The following is a 14,956-nucleotide window of genomic DNA, read 5'->3' as shown; positions in this document are numbered from 1 at the left end:
AGCAAATGGAAAGCACCTGCAGTAAGAAAGTAGTGGACACAAAGGCAAAAGGTAATCAGCTCCAGGACAGCAACCGGATCTCCAATGGCTCAGCGGATATAGACACTGGCAGACAAACATGAGACTGCTGGATCGAGTCTTGAGGCATGACAGGAATATAGCCAGAGAGAAGACTAGTCTGGGTCTTTGGCTCTTCCCAACGTCACTGCAGGTGATAGAGGCTATGTGCCCACATTACGTGTTAAAACGCACACTAAAAACCGGACTCCTTCCCAGAAATCGCGCGTTTTTTTCCGCTCAATTTCACCGCAATTTTACCGCAATTCTGTTCGCGATTTTGCCGCAATTTTCTCAAGCACTTTCCAAGCGATTTGAAGCATCGCTTGGAAAGTGATTGACAGGTTGGTCACACTCGTCAAACATAGTGTTTGACAAGTGTGACCAGCTTTTTACTATTGAGGCCGCCTATGCGGCATCAATAGTAAAAGATAAAATGTTAAAAATTATAAAAAAAATAAAAAAATCGGGGTATATTTACCTTCCGACGTCCCGTGCTGCCATCCCGGGCCACAGCGTTCCCAGTAATGCCTTGCGAGACCTGTTATGACGTTGGTCTCGCGTTACTATAGCGATCTCGTGAGACCGCTAGAGTCACGCGAGACTACGTCATCACACGACCTTGCCGCAAGGCATTACTGGGAACACTTAGGCCGGGAATGCAGCGCGGGACGCCGGAAGGTAAATATACCCCGATTTTTTATTTTTTATTCTTTTTTTTACAAGGGTATGGTACCCAGGGCCTGGAGGACAGTCTCCTCTCCTCCACACCGTGGGTACCAACCGCACATGAGACGCTTAACTTCGCGCATGGTGGGCATAGCCACATGCGGGAAGTAAGTGATTCTCATGCATTCCTATGGGTGCGGAATCGCGGCAATTCTTTGCGATTCCGCACAAAAGAATGACCGTGCTGCGATTTTTTCCGCGATGCGGTTCCACCGCAGAAAAAAGCGCAGCATTAGCACAGCATGTGCGGAATGCCATAGGAATGCATGGGGGGCGTTCTGTACACGATTTTTAAATGTTTTCGCTGCGTTTTCGTGCCGAAAATCGCGGCAAAAATGCTTAAAAATCGCATTGTGGGCACACAGCCTGACAGGTCTCTTCCTATGTGCACGTTAGGGCTCTTAACTGCAACATTTCAGGGAATAATAAACTTAGCTGCAATCAAGCAGCCAGAATGCAATTCACGCTGCCCGTGGATGGGGTAGCATGAAAGGCCTGACAGGTACCCTTCAAGTCTTCCTTTTCAAACAGTTTACAATAAATGTTTACATCCACATTGAAAATAAAGTAGATATTTTTAATTATATATATTTAGTATTATAAATGACTGTACCTTTGCAATTGGGTATACCATTGCTATCTGGATAACAAGTTGTTGAAGGACTACTTTTGCAGGGAATCGGAGCCTAAAAAAACAATTTGTTTTGATAATTTGCATTTAACCTTTTTATATTAATTAGGTAAATATAGAACAATATACAACAAAACCTATTTCCTCTTAGTTCTTAATCTGTTTCTTGTCAAGTATATAGTGACTGTCACCTCTTAAAATACATTAAAACTCAATATTATCCTCAATCTGTCCGGCTTCTTCTCAAAGTAGCATATTTCCCCTCTCTATTCTTATATAACACCAACATATTCCAAAGTGTTTTAGGAGACATTATTATAAACCTCTGTCCTCAGTGGATTTTTTTTACACAAACATGTGTTGTTATCTTTACTTAATTTTATTTGAGATTCACAAATTCCAATTCCCCAAAAAGTTTTGATGCTGTGTAAAATGTGAAGAAAACAAGAATGATTTGGAAATCTCTTATAGCCATATTGTTTTCACAATAGAACAAATAACACATATTAGAAGTTGAGTATCAGACATTTTTTCATTTGACTTGAAAAAAATAACTTATTTACAAATTGATGGCAGCAACACATCTCAAAAATTTGGGACAGCGCCATGTCTACCATTGTGTAGCATCCTTTATTTGGGAAAGTGTGGAGACCAATTGCTGGAGATTTGGGAGAGGAATGCTGTCCCATTTGTGTATTATGTAGGATTCCAGCAGACCAACAGTCTTGAGTCTTTTTTACTTGATTTTTTGTGTCAAAATGCTCCAAATATTTTCTATTGGTGAAAGGTCTGAACTGCGGTTCATCACCTGAACTCTTGTTCTGTGAAGCCATGTTGCTGTGATGCATGCAGCATGTGGTCTGGGAGTGTCTTAATTAAATATGCAATGCCTTCCTTGAAATAGTTATCATCTGGATGAAACTATAATTTGTTCTAAAATGTCTATGTTGCGGTCATGGCTGGGCCGAGCAGACTGTTACACCCAGCCATGGCTCACATGGATTTGTGGATACATTGCCACAGGAGTGGGTCCATTGCCACAGGGGCGGACCCACCCAGGAAGGGGTGTAACTAAGTGGCTACCTTGGTGTTCATTGGAGCCTTTAGTGGTGAGGTCAGGCTTGTGCGGCAGGTAGCTGCCAGGTACCAATCTTGGGCAGAACCCGATACTGTAGCTGCTGACCCCAGGGGTCAGGTACACTGACCGTACTTTCGTACTTTAGGGCTTAGTTCAGACACGCCGGCCTAGGATTCAGGATAAGGGTTAGGCTACTAATGGCCCTGAGGATGAGGTTCAGGCATTGGTTGCTCCTGGACCAGGGCACTGGCTGCTTCGGGAACAGGGTATTTTGGGAACAGGACTGGCCGCTCTGGTACCAGGGGAGAATGTTCACGCACTGGCTACTCTGGGACCAGGTGACGAAGTTAAGGTATTGGCTGCTCTATGACCAGGGGACAAGATTCAGGCACTAGCCGCTCCAGGACCAGTTGACTAGATTCAGGCACTAGTTGCTTCGGGAGCAAGGGACGAAATTCAGGCACTAGCTGCTCTTAGGCCAAGGGATGAGGTTCAGGCATTGGCCACTCCGGGACCAGGGTACAGGGTTCAGACTCTAGCTGCTCCTGGACCAGGAGATGAGGTTCAGGCCTCACAGGACTGGCCACACAGGGATCAGGGGATAACATTCAGGCTGTGGCTGCATGGGGACCAGAGGACCTCACAACTCATTAGCAATACACCTTACTAACTAATGATTCACTACTTTGCTTGGCCATTTCCTAGGGGAGAGGGAATCTTTTACACAAAATGCCTCCCAGCCATAGGCTGGGAGCCATCTTGCAGGTGTACTACTTATGCTAAATGTCTCTCAGCTACAAGCTGAGAGCATTTAGCATAATGCATGCACTGCCCTTTAAAAAAACGGGAACGTTCTAGGTGCGCTGTCGGACTGCGGAACGCACACACAGACAGTAGGCAGGAGGGACATGTAAGGAGATAACTCTAACTTCTTGAGTACACGACAAACAGTGTTCATGGTTTCCATTAAAAAATTCACATTTCTTAGGAAGCCAACGTGGTGAAATACGCGTAAGAGGAAACAGTGGCAACTATGTATTTTCAGTCTATATGCATTTGCTCTGGCTACAATAGTGTTATAGTCTAGCCATTATCTTTGGTATGATGCTTACTCCTAACATTCCTATCAGTTGCACAATATCCATGGAATACTCTATTTAGCACTTGTTTGCACTTTATATTATTATACTATTTTATACTTACTTTGTCTTCCATGAGTATGATGCACTGTTTGTCTTGTATATATTGCAGTATATCTTTATATTGCAAGCATGTCCATTTTTTATTTTTTGCTCTGTCTCTTCTCATTGAATAGATAACGCTTTGACACGAACCATTAAGTCACACAATATTTATTGAATACTTTATTCAGCACTAACAAGTTATTTATCTTTTTATATACCTTTTATTAATTTATTACTAAATTATTATTATATACTTGTTTCATATTGTGTACTGGTTGATATATACATATATACTTGTTCCTAAGATTTTCTATATTTCCTTTTTAGGATGATATTATTTATAACCACTAAGTGGAGCCCTAGCATTTAATACAGTTCTTTGGTTACTTTAACAAGCTATTTATATTTAATATTTTGTATTTTCTTCATTTTGATACATATATATATACTATTATCAAGTTTTGTGACGCATTGTATTTATCTAAATGTATATATTATTGATTGCCACTTCTGTCTCTGTAAAAATATACCGCCCTTTTATTCTAGTTTTTAATTTCATTTTTATTGTGCTTTACTTAATAAAGATTAAAACATTTTTGTGGATTAACTGGGTAGTTTAATTTCTGTTGGCATTCAGCTCATTTAAATATTAACAAAAAATGTTATTTCTGGAGAATAAGACCAAAATACAAATATGAGGACAAAATAGAGGCTTTGGAGGGATACATCAATATTTACGAAAAGAGGAGAATCCCCAAAAAAACTCACTATCAAGCCCTAAAATGTAGCTTTAAAAACTTATAAAAATTAGTTCCTAATCTGCCTCAGCTTTATTATTTCTGCCAGTGCTTGATTTTGACACTCCGGGGTGTCAACTCCTATCTGGCAGAATAGGACAAATATTAATGCACTAGTCCCCCCAACATGTTTCGCAACATTTGTGGCTTCATCAGGGGATGGGACACTGGAGTGAATGGCACATAGTGTCGAAGCAAGTACTCCAATCTGCTTTGACAGCTATTTTCCTTACTGGATTTGTTCATAAATAAATGCACCTCTTGCTAACTGTGAAAACAAATACGGTATGTGGATGCTATTAATGTCATTTATTTTAATTCAGCTTTGTGCTCCATATAATACTGATTACCTTTTGCAGTTTGATTAGAAATGCATTTTGATTTGAAAAAAGATTACTACACATTTTATTGATTAAAAAGTGAAACTTACCGAATAAAATTTATGCTCTTCATGTCTTACTTCTTTTATGGTTTTTAAGACCCCTGAGAAGTAATCAGTTCTTGTCCAGGAAACTGTTATGTTATGGTCTCTTCGAGTAATAGTGATTTTCTTGTTTGGAGGGTCCAATTTTACTAATAGATTTTAAAAAATTAAATGAATAATTTTTTAAACCAGCAAAGAAATAGCAACATTTTAAAATTAATTTGTCTATTCTATCATTCAATATAAACCACCGTTGTCCACGCCAAAACAGGTCTTAGTAGACTATTAGATGCTAGCTGGCCACACAACAGTTTTCTTGATTAGTTTAATTGAGAGTGTCAATAATGTTTTAACAACTGTGTAAAAAGAATGGTTAACACTGCATACCAATTCAACTAGTTTTATAGGTGACATTCATTTTCCTTAGAAAATCGTCTTAATTTTTTTTTTTTCATGTGTACCTGTCCTTTCTGGTGACTTTTCAAAATAGACTGTTATTTTTGTGAACATGTAGAATAACACAATGTCTAGAGATTATATGACTTGCATCCTGTATTTTTCATCACTTTTCCCCTCTGTAGGTTTCATCCCTAATTTTCAGTAGTCTCTAAGTTAGTTGTTGGTGATGAACTGCTAATATGTCTACCATAAACAGTCCACAAGTGAGGAATGTCTACTCTCCTGTCTTTGTGTAGCACACCCGAAAAGCAGCAGCAGCATGGAGGACATTGTACAACAGTGATAGGAAATGTAGCTGTGAATCCAGCTCTAGAATGAGATAAACCTCTTTCCTTTGTGCGTGGCTTTGTATGTATCTCCCTCTCTCTCACTCATCATCCCGTATCCCCCAGTTTGTAACAGTAAGCTGTCAGTCCATCTTGTTCTAAACAGAAGAGATTTTAGATTTAACTTGGAGTGAATAATGAGTTCAGGAAGCAATGAGAGGAGTAGATGTGTGTCAAGGAGGGGACACCGGAGAGGTTACTCAGATTCCACCACTATCAACAACTGACAAGAAGGAGACACCAGAGACACCACGCAGAATCCCACCACTGCCACCAATTTGTCAAAGATTGAAGCCTGGGAGGTTGTACCCACTGCCATTTTTGATGCAAACAGCTCTCTGCTGCCCTCTATCGTCTGGACAATTGCGCTATTACCCGACATATCAGCGGAGGAGGCCTGGGATATACTTTCCCAACCCTGGGCAGGCTGAGGATAAGACCTTCGCTGCCCTTCTTGATACTTTAAGGGCTGTGCTGATTATGGAGAAGCTACCACTGGCCATGTCACTGTCCATAGTGACACTGGTCAGCTGCACGCAACCACCTTCCTTATGATCCCTGTGCTTCTTCCCATCCTCCCCTTTTACCTCAGGAGTAGTGTTGAGCATTCCGATACCGCAAGTATCGGGTATCGGCCGATATTAGCGGTATCGGAGTTCCGATACTGACTTCCGATACTTTTGTCATATCGGATTCCGGAATCGGAATCGGAAGTTCCCATCATGCTATGAGCCTGCTTGCTTTGATTAAGCCAATGGGAATCCTCCGAAGTGTGGGCACATCCTGTTAGGCATGTAGGCATGTTAACTATTGGAATGGCTGTGATTGGCTGCCGAAATGATGTCATGATGCACTATAAAAGCCACCGCAGCCGCCATTTCTGGTCACTCTGCTGTGAATTCAGTTAGGGACAGGCTGCTGTAGAAGACTGTGAGGGACAGTTAGAAATAGCAATTTCACCAAACATCTAGTGCTTTACCCAGGCTACATAAACCACCACTGTAGCCTTCTTTGCCCTAGCAGCAGTGTTCACAGCTGTCTGCAAGGGCTGTGTGAGTGCAGCTCACGCTGTGGAGTGGGTCCTGCAGCCACGTCAGGCTGTAGGCCACCCAGTGTGATCACTGCTGCCTCATACATCTTTTATTTTTTGAGCTGCATTTTTTACATAATTTCAATCTAGTGTGCTTCCATCCGTATCCATATACGTTGGTTGCAAACACTAGTAGTAGACAGCGGAGCCTTTCTGCAGCCTTTCAGTGCTAGTGTCCACTTTGCTGCACTGTTCACGGCTGTCTGAGAGGTCTCTGACTGTGTGTGAGTGCAGCTCACGCTGAGTAGTGTGTCCTGCAGCTACGTCTGGCTGTAGGACGCTCAGCGTGCGTCAGTGCCTCACACATATTTTTATTTGAGTGCAGCTCATTTTTTCTTCTATTAGTGTGCATCCATCCGTCTCCATCTACGGTGGTTGCAAACACTATATAGGAGTACACAGCGGAGCCTTTCTGCAGCCTGTCAGTGCCAGTGCCCACTTAGCTGCACTGTTGACGGCTGTCTAAGAGGTCTCTGACTGTGTGTGAGTGCAGCTCACGCTGAGTAGAGTGTCCTGCAGCTACGTCTGGTTGTAGGACGCTCAACGTGCGTCACTGCCTCACACATATTTGTCTTTGAGTGCAGCTCATTTTTTCTTCTCCTATTAGTGTGCATCCATCCGTAACCATCAACATTGGTTGGTTGCAAACACTATATAGGAGTAGATAGAGGAGCCTTTTTTTCTGGCTTGTGCCCTGCCGGCGCAGCCAGATTAGTATTACCCAATTTTTTTGGAGTCTCATCTTTTGCATTGTAGGTTACCTGCCTGCATTGTAATAGCTCCAAAAAGTTGGTGATACTATCAGTTTCAATTCTTTGTTCACATACTTTGAGTTTGTTTCCAACAAAGAAACCACAAAAAAAGTTCACCAAACACTACATTTGGAACTTGTGTAGGCCACATCAGCTCCTATTAAAGTGTAGTCCACACACACACACTTCATAAAATTAGTGTTTCTTGTACCTGTAACCAGCTGTTCAGGAATAAGCACACTAAGGCCCCCCTTTGTACTTTTCTGCCTATCTTTCTCAGTCTAGCAAGATGAAGAAGGCAGGGAGTAAGGCACGTGGCCGTGGGCGTGGAGTTTCAGCAGGGAGAGGACGTGGGGATTCTGCAGGGAGAGGACGTGGGGATTCTGCAGGGAGAGGACGTGGGGATTCTGTGCCTGCTGTTGGCACCAGTGAGTCAGCATCCCCCAGTTTTAGCAGGCAACAGTCCTTTATGCGCAGCTTTGTAGGACCTCAACGTACCCCACTGCTGCTGCAGGAGGAAAAAATTGAAGCCGTTGTCGGATAGATGGCAGCTAACGCATCGACTTCAATTACTTCCGCATCCTCTCAGGATCAGAGCACCGAAGAGCAACCATCTGTCTCTTCACCACCTGCCAAAGTGCCCAGGCAGTCAGAGAGACATGGACAGGAGCCATCACAGTCTCTACTTCTGTTCTCGGAATCTGTTGGCTTGGAAAGAGGGGGCCAGCCAAGCAGCATTCCTGAATGTGAAGAAGAGGGAGTATGCAGTGATGCGCAACTTCTTTGTCCCTCTGAATCTGAAGAGGCGAGTGGGCCAGTGCCTATGGTCAGCACACCTCAGTACGCATCAGATGATGACGAGACTCAGTTGCCACTTTCTGGTGCGTACGGTGCTGGCGAGACAACCCCGGAGAAGCAGCTGTTTGAAGAGGGGAGGGAAGATGATGAGGTCCTTGACCCATCATGGCGTGAGGAACAGGAAGGTGGTGGGAGCAGCTCGGAGGAAGAGATTCCCCTACCGGCCAAAACAGGAGGCAGAGGGAGGGGGAAGACTTGGTTGCCTGTACCCTCCACTTCGGCACCCGTTAGGAGCATTCCTCATTCCAAAGGCAAACCGGGCGCTCCCAAGAGTTGCAGTGCGTGGTCCTTTTTTGACACAGTTGCAGATGACATTTGCTTTGTCAAATGCAAGCTGTGTCATCAGATAGTCAAAAGAGGGAGAAATGTCAGCAACCTCAATACCACAAATATGTGGAAACATGTGCGCACCAAGCACGAGTTGGAGTTGCAGAGACACCCTGAAGACGTAGGCCAACGTACAGCACCTCCTACCACCTCTTCAGTTCGTGTTGGGGCCTCTTCCTCCAGCTCACACACTGCTGGTTCGGCTTCCTCACAGGATCGCCAAGGAAGAACCTCTGCCACTGTTGTCCGGAGACCCTGTCAGATTCCACCCATAGCAGCACGTTCCCATCCATCACAGCCATCGGTAGCACAGGCATGGGATAAAAGGCGCCCTTACTCGGCAAACCATCCCCGAGCACAGTCTCTGAATGCTGGCATTGCCAAACTTCTGGCAGTTGAAATGCTGTCATTCAGGCTGGTGGACACTGACACCTTCCGGGACTTAATGGCATTGGCAGTCCCCCAATACAACATGCCCAGCCGCTTTTATTTCAGCAGGCGAGCCGTCCCTGCCCTGCAGAAACATGTTGAGGGAAAAATAAAACATGCGCTACTAAACGCCGTTAGTAGCAAGGTCCACCTGACCACCGATGCGTGGACCAGTAACCATGGACAGGGACGATACCTTTCCCTCACTGCCCACTGGGTCAATGTTGTGGAGCCGGGTACAGATCTGGAGAGTGGTGCTGTACGTGTTCTTCCAACGCCACGGATTGCAGGACTCCAGTCTGTACACATAGACTCCTCCTCCTACTCAAGTTCCTCAGAAACAGCAGAGCAGGAGCCTGTTACGACTGATATGAGCACAGCCGTGGCCAAACGTCAACAGGCTGTACTGAAATTAATTTCTTTGGGGAATCGAAGCCACACAGCGCAGGAGCTCTGGAATGCTATCAAGCTGGAGAGCGATGTGTGGTTTGGGCCAGCGAATCTCCAGCCGGGCTTGGTAGTGTGTGACAATGGCCGAAATCTGGTGGCAGCTCTTGGCCTAGGCAACCTCACACACATCCCATGTCTGGCACATGTGCTTAACTTGGTCGTGCAGAGCTTTCTGAGGGACTATCCGGATCTTGATGCACTGTTGCACAAGGTCCGCATAGAGTGCGCTCACTTGCGACGTTCCAGCACGGCAAGATCGCGCCTCGCTGCTCTGCAGCGACGATTTGGCCTTCCGGAACATCGCATCATATGTGACCTACCCACCCGGTGGAATTCAACGTTACATATGTTGGAGCGGTTGTGTGAGCAGCAGGCAGCAGTCATGGAGTACCAGCTGCATCAGGCGCAAACAAGTCGCACTGTGCGCCGTTCACACTTCAGCACCATTGAGTGGGCCTCTATGAAGGACATCTGCCTCGTTTTGCGTGCCTTCGATGAATCCACACGGATGGCAAGTGCAGGTGATGCACTAGTCAGCATGACTGTCCCCCTTATCTGCCTGCTTCAACAAACACTGCAAGCACTAAGGGATGAGGTTTCGGAAGAGGTGGAGGATGAGGAGTCCCAAATGCCATCTGCTTCTGGACAGTCTGCGCTACGTGTTTCCTCACAAAGGCCTAGGCAGGGGACACTTTGTGAGGAGGATGAGGAGGAGTCGATGGAAGAGGAAGACATCTCTCCAGAGGAGGGAGGTACACAAACCTCTACTCAGTATGTACAGCGAGGGTGGGGTGATGCAGAGCAGGCCGAGGTCACGCCTCAAACAGGGGACAGCGGTTCTTTGGCAGTTGGGAGTCTGCAGCACATGGTTGATTTCATGCTGCAGTGCCTGAGAAACGACCGCCGCATTGCCCACATTCTCGTCTCGGCTGATTATTGGGTGTACACCCTCCTAGATCCTCGCTACCGGGACAGCGTACAAAGGCTCATACCAACGTTGAACCGGGAGAGTAAACTGCGGGAGTACGAAGAGTCACTGGTGCAGTCCATAATGTTTTCCATTCCACCCGACAGCATTGTTGCTAGTGCTTTACAAAGCAGCTCTGTGCGTCGAGGCAGTGGAGGAAACTCTGCACAAAGAGGGAGCAGAGGCAGCGCTGCAGCACAAGGCAAGACCACTATGGCTCAAATGTGGCAAAGTTTTGTGTGTCCACCACAATTGTCTACACCATCAGCGACGCCTCGAGTCAGCAGGAGGCAACGCTTCTGTCAGATGGTGTCAGACTACATGTCTTGCCCTGTCGCTGTACTCCCAGATGACTCTTCCCCCTTCAAGTTTTGGGTCTCTAAGCTGGATACATGGCCAGAGCTTAGCCAGTATGCATTGGAGGTGCTGGCTTGCCCTGCTGCCAGTGTATTATCGGAACGTGTCTTTAGTGCCGCAGGTGGTGTACTAACAGACCGTCGCACGCGACTATCTTCCGATAATGTTGACCGGCTGACTTTTCTGAAAATGAACAAGGCCTGGATCTCCAAAGACTTTGCCATTCCTCTTACAGACTAAATTAGTGGTTGGCAACTGTATCCAGGTCTGCTGGTGTGTTCATTTTTCTACCACCTGAACTATAATCCCTGTGCTTCAACACAGCCAGTTGTCGCTCAGATGTGTCGTCTGCACAGAGAAACACACTAGCTCCTGTGTTAGTGGGGTTCAGTAACGCCAGCTGATCCCCTGCTGTGTGGACGGCAAAGTCACCAGCTCCATCAACATTCAAACCACTACTGATTTTTAACCGTGCCCAACTTAGGTCTCTGGCTCCACTGTCTCTACTATTTCCCCTGACCTCCAACCCCGCCATCTACATCTCTGAAGTGGCGTCAGCACAATCTACACTTGTTCCTGTGTTCCTGTGGCTCAGTCCCATCAGTTTATCCCCTGATGTGTGTCCGGCAAGGTCTCCTGCTCTGTCCACATTCCCATAACCAGTAGTGGGAATGAGGACAGAGCTGGCGAACTTGCCGGACAAACATCAGGGGATCAACTGACGGGACTGAGCACCAGTAACACAGGAACAAATGTAGATTGTGCTGACGCCACTTCAGAGATGTAGCTGGCGGGGTTGGAGGCCAGGGTAAATAGTAGAGACAGTGGAGCCAGAGGCCTAAGTGGAGCATGGTTAGAATCAGTAGTAGTCAACAACCTCCATAAAAACCGCTGCCCATTGGCCTCTGCATGCGGCATGCGTAATCCTGGGCTCCAACAGCGTCAGTTGGTGTTCAGAAGTGTCGTCTCCACAGAGCCAAACACATTCGTTCAAGTGTTAGTGGGGTTCAGCACTGCCAGCTGTTCCCCTGCTGTGGAGATGGCAAGTCTCCTGCTGCCTTCACCTGCCAAAAGCAACAGGCCCCAGCCTGCTCCTCGCCTAATCCTGGGCTCCAACAGCGTCAGTTGGTGTTCAGAAGTGTCGTCTCCACAGAGCCAAACACATTCGTTCAAGTGTTAGTGGGGTTCAGCACTGCCAGCTGTTCCCCTGCTGTGGAGATGGCAGTCTCTCCTGCTGTCTCCGCATTCCAAATACAGTAGGCCTCTGCCTACACCCTCCTATTTCCTGGGCTTCAACACAGCCAGTTGTAGCTCGGAAGTGCCGTCCACACGGAAAGAGACACTTGCTCCCGTGTCTCAGTGGGGTTCAGTAACGTCAGCTGATCCCCTGCTGTGTGGATGGCAGTCTCTCCTGCTATCACCTCATTCCAAATCCAGTAGGCCTCTGCCTACACCCTCCTATTTCCTGGGCTTCAACACAGCCAGTTGTAGCTCGGAAGTGCCGTCCACACGGAAAGAGACACTTGCTCCCGTGTCTCAGTGGGGTTCAGTAACGTCAGCTGATCCCCTGCTGTGTGGATGGCAGTCTCTCCTGCTGTCACCACATTCCAAATACAGTAGGCCTCTGCCTACACCCTCCTATTTCCTGGGCTTCAACACAGCCAGTTGTAGCTCGGAAGTGCCGTCCACACGGAAAGAGACACTTGCTCCCGTGTCTCAGTGGGGTTCAGTAACGTCAGCTGATCCCCTGCTGTGTGGATGGCAGTCTCTCCTGCTGTCACCACATTCCAAATACAGTAGGCCTCTGCCTACACCCTCCTATTTCCTGGGCTTCAACACAGCCAGTTGTAGCTCGGAAGTGCTGTCCACACGGAAAGAGACACTTGCTCCCGTGTCTCAGTGGGGTTCAGTAACGTCAGCTGATCCCCTGCTGTGTGGATGGCAGTCTCTCCTGCTGTCACCACATTCCAAATACAGTAGGCCTCTGCCTACACCCTCCTATTTCCTGGGCTTCAACACAGCCAGTTGTAGCTCGGAAGTGCCTTCCACACGGAAAGAGACACTTGCTCCCGTGTCTCAGTGGGGTTCAGTAACGTCAGCTGATCCCCTGCTGTGTGGATGGCAGTCTCTCCTGCTGTCACCTCATTCCAAATACAGTAGGCCTCTGCCTACACCCTCCTATTTCCTGGGCTTCAACACAGCCAGTTGTAGCTCGGAAGTGCCGTCCACACGGAAAGAGACACTTGCTCCCGTGTCTCAGTGGGGTTCAGTAACGTCAGCTGATCCCCTGCTGTGTGGATGGCAGTCTCTCCTGCTGTCACCTCATTCCAAATCCAGTAGGCCTCTGCCTACACCCTCCTATTTCCTGGGCTTCAACACAGCCAGTTGTAGCTCGGAAGTGCCGTCCACACGGAAAGAGACACTTGCTCCCGTGTCTCAGTGGGGTTCAGTAATGTCAGCTGATCCCCTGCTGTGTGGATGGCAGTCTCTCCTGCTGTCACCACATTCCAAATACAGTAGGCCTCTGCCTACACCCTCCTATTTCCTGGGCTTCAACACAGCCAGTTGTAGCTCGGAAGTGCCGTCCACACGGAAAGAGACACTTGCTCCCATGTCTCAGTGGGGTTCAGTAACGTCAGCTGATCCCCTGCTGTGTGGATGGCAGTCTCTCCTGCTGTCACCACATTCCAAATACAGTAGGCCTCTGCCTACACCCTCCTATTTCCTGGGCTTCAACACAGCCAGTTGTAGCTCGGAAGTGCCGTCCACACGGAAAGAGACACTTGCTCCCGTGTCTCAGTGGGGTTCAGTAACGTCAGCTGATCCCCTGCTGTGTGGATGGCAGTCTCTCCTGCTGTCACCTCATTCCAAATACAGTAGGCCTCTGCCTACACCCTCCTATTTCCTGGGCTTCAACACAGCCAGTTGTAGCTCGGAAGTGCCGTCCACACGGAAAGAGACACTTGCTCCCGTGTCTCAGTGGGGTTCAGTAACGTCAGCTGATCCCCTGCTGTGTGGATGGCAGTCTCTCTTGCTGTCACCTCATTCCAAATACAGTAGGCCTCCTATTTCCTGGGCTTCAACACAGCCAGTTGTAGCTCGGAAGAGACACTTGCTCCCGTGTCTCAGTGGGGTTCAGTAACGTCAGCTGATCCCCTGCTGTGTGGATGGCAGTCTCTCCTGCTGTCACCACATTCCAAATACAGTAGGCCTCTGCCTACACCATCCTATTTCCTGGGCTTCAACACAGCCAGTTGTAGCTCGGAAGTGCCGTCCACACGGAAAGAGACACTTGCTCCCGTGTCTCAGTGGGGTTGAGTAACGTCAGCTGATCCCCTGCTGTGTGGATGGCAGTCTCTCCTGCTGTCACCACATTCCAAATACATTAGGCCTCTGCCTACACCCTCCTATTTCCTGGGCTTCAACACAGCCAGTTGTAGCTCGGAAGTGCCGTCCACACGGAAAGAGACACTTGCTCCCGTGTCTCAGTGGGGTTCAGTAACGTCAGCTGATCCCCTGCTGTGTGGATGGCAGTCTCTCCTGCTGTCACCACATTCCAAATACAGTAGGCCTCTGCCTACACCCTCCTATTTCCTGGGCTTCAACACAGCCAGTTGTAGCTCGGAAGTGCCGTCCACACGGAAAGAGACACTTGCTCCCGTGTCTCAGTGGGGTTCAGTAACGTCAGCTGATCCCCTGCTGTGTGGATGGCAAAGTCTCCTGCTGCCTACACAGTCGTACCACTACTGATTTTTAACCGTGCTCCAATTAGGCCTGTGGCTCCACTGTCTCTCGTATTTCCCCTGTCCTCCAACCCCGCCAGTTACAGCTCCGAAGTGGCGTCTGCACAATCCACACTTGTTCCTGTGTTACAGGTGTTCAGTCCGGTCAGTTAATCCCCTGATGTGTGTCCGGCAATGTCGCCTGCTCTGTCCACATTCCCATGACTAGTTATGGGAATGTGTTATGGGAATGTGGACAGAGCAGGCGACATTGCCGGACACACATCAGGGGATTAACTGACCGGACTGAACACCTGTA

The 14,956-nt window shown here is 47.5% G+C and overlaps 1 protein-coding gene across 1 annotated transcript in view; it reads right to left on the bottom strand.

Annotated features, from left to right (window-relative positions):
- IL12RB1 (interleukin 12 receptor subunit beta 1) overlaps positions 1–14,956 on the bottom strand; it is a 241,423-nt gene that overhangs the window by 147,998 nt on the left and 78,469 nt on the right. Inside the window, exons 4-5 of the mRNA XM_073545077.1 lie at positions 4,907–5,049; positions 1,400–1,472 (exon numbers count right to left, since the gene is read on the bottom strand). Of these exons, the coding sequence (XP_073401178.1) occupies positions 1,400–1,472; positions 4,907–5,049 (216 nt within the window). The remainder of the gene's footprint in view (positions 1–1,399; positions 1,473–4,906; positions 5,050–14,956) is intronic.

This window comes from Dendrobates tinctorius, unplaced genomic scaffold, assembly GCF_039654945.1.
Source record: "Dendrobates tinctorius isolate UK_male_01 unplaced genomic scaffold, ASM3965494v1 ptg000011l, whole genome shotgun sequence".
Taxonomy (NCBI): Eukaryota; Metazoa; Chordata; class Amphibia; order Anura; family Dendrobatidae; genus Dendrobates; species Dendrobates tinctorius.
Note: the sequence above shows the minus strand (reverse complement) of the source record. Positions and strands in the feature narration are given on the sequence as shown.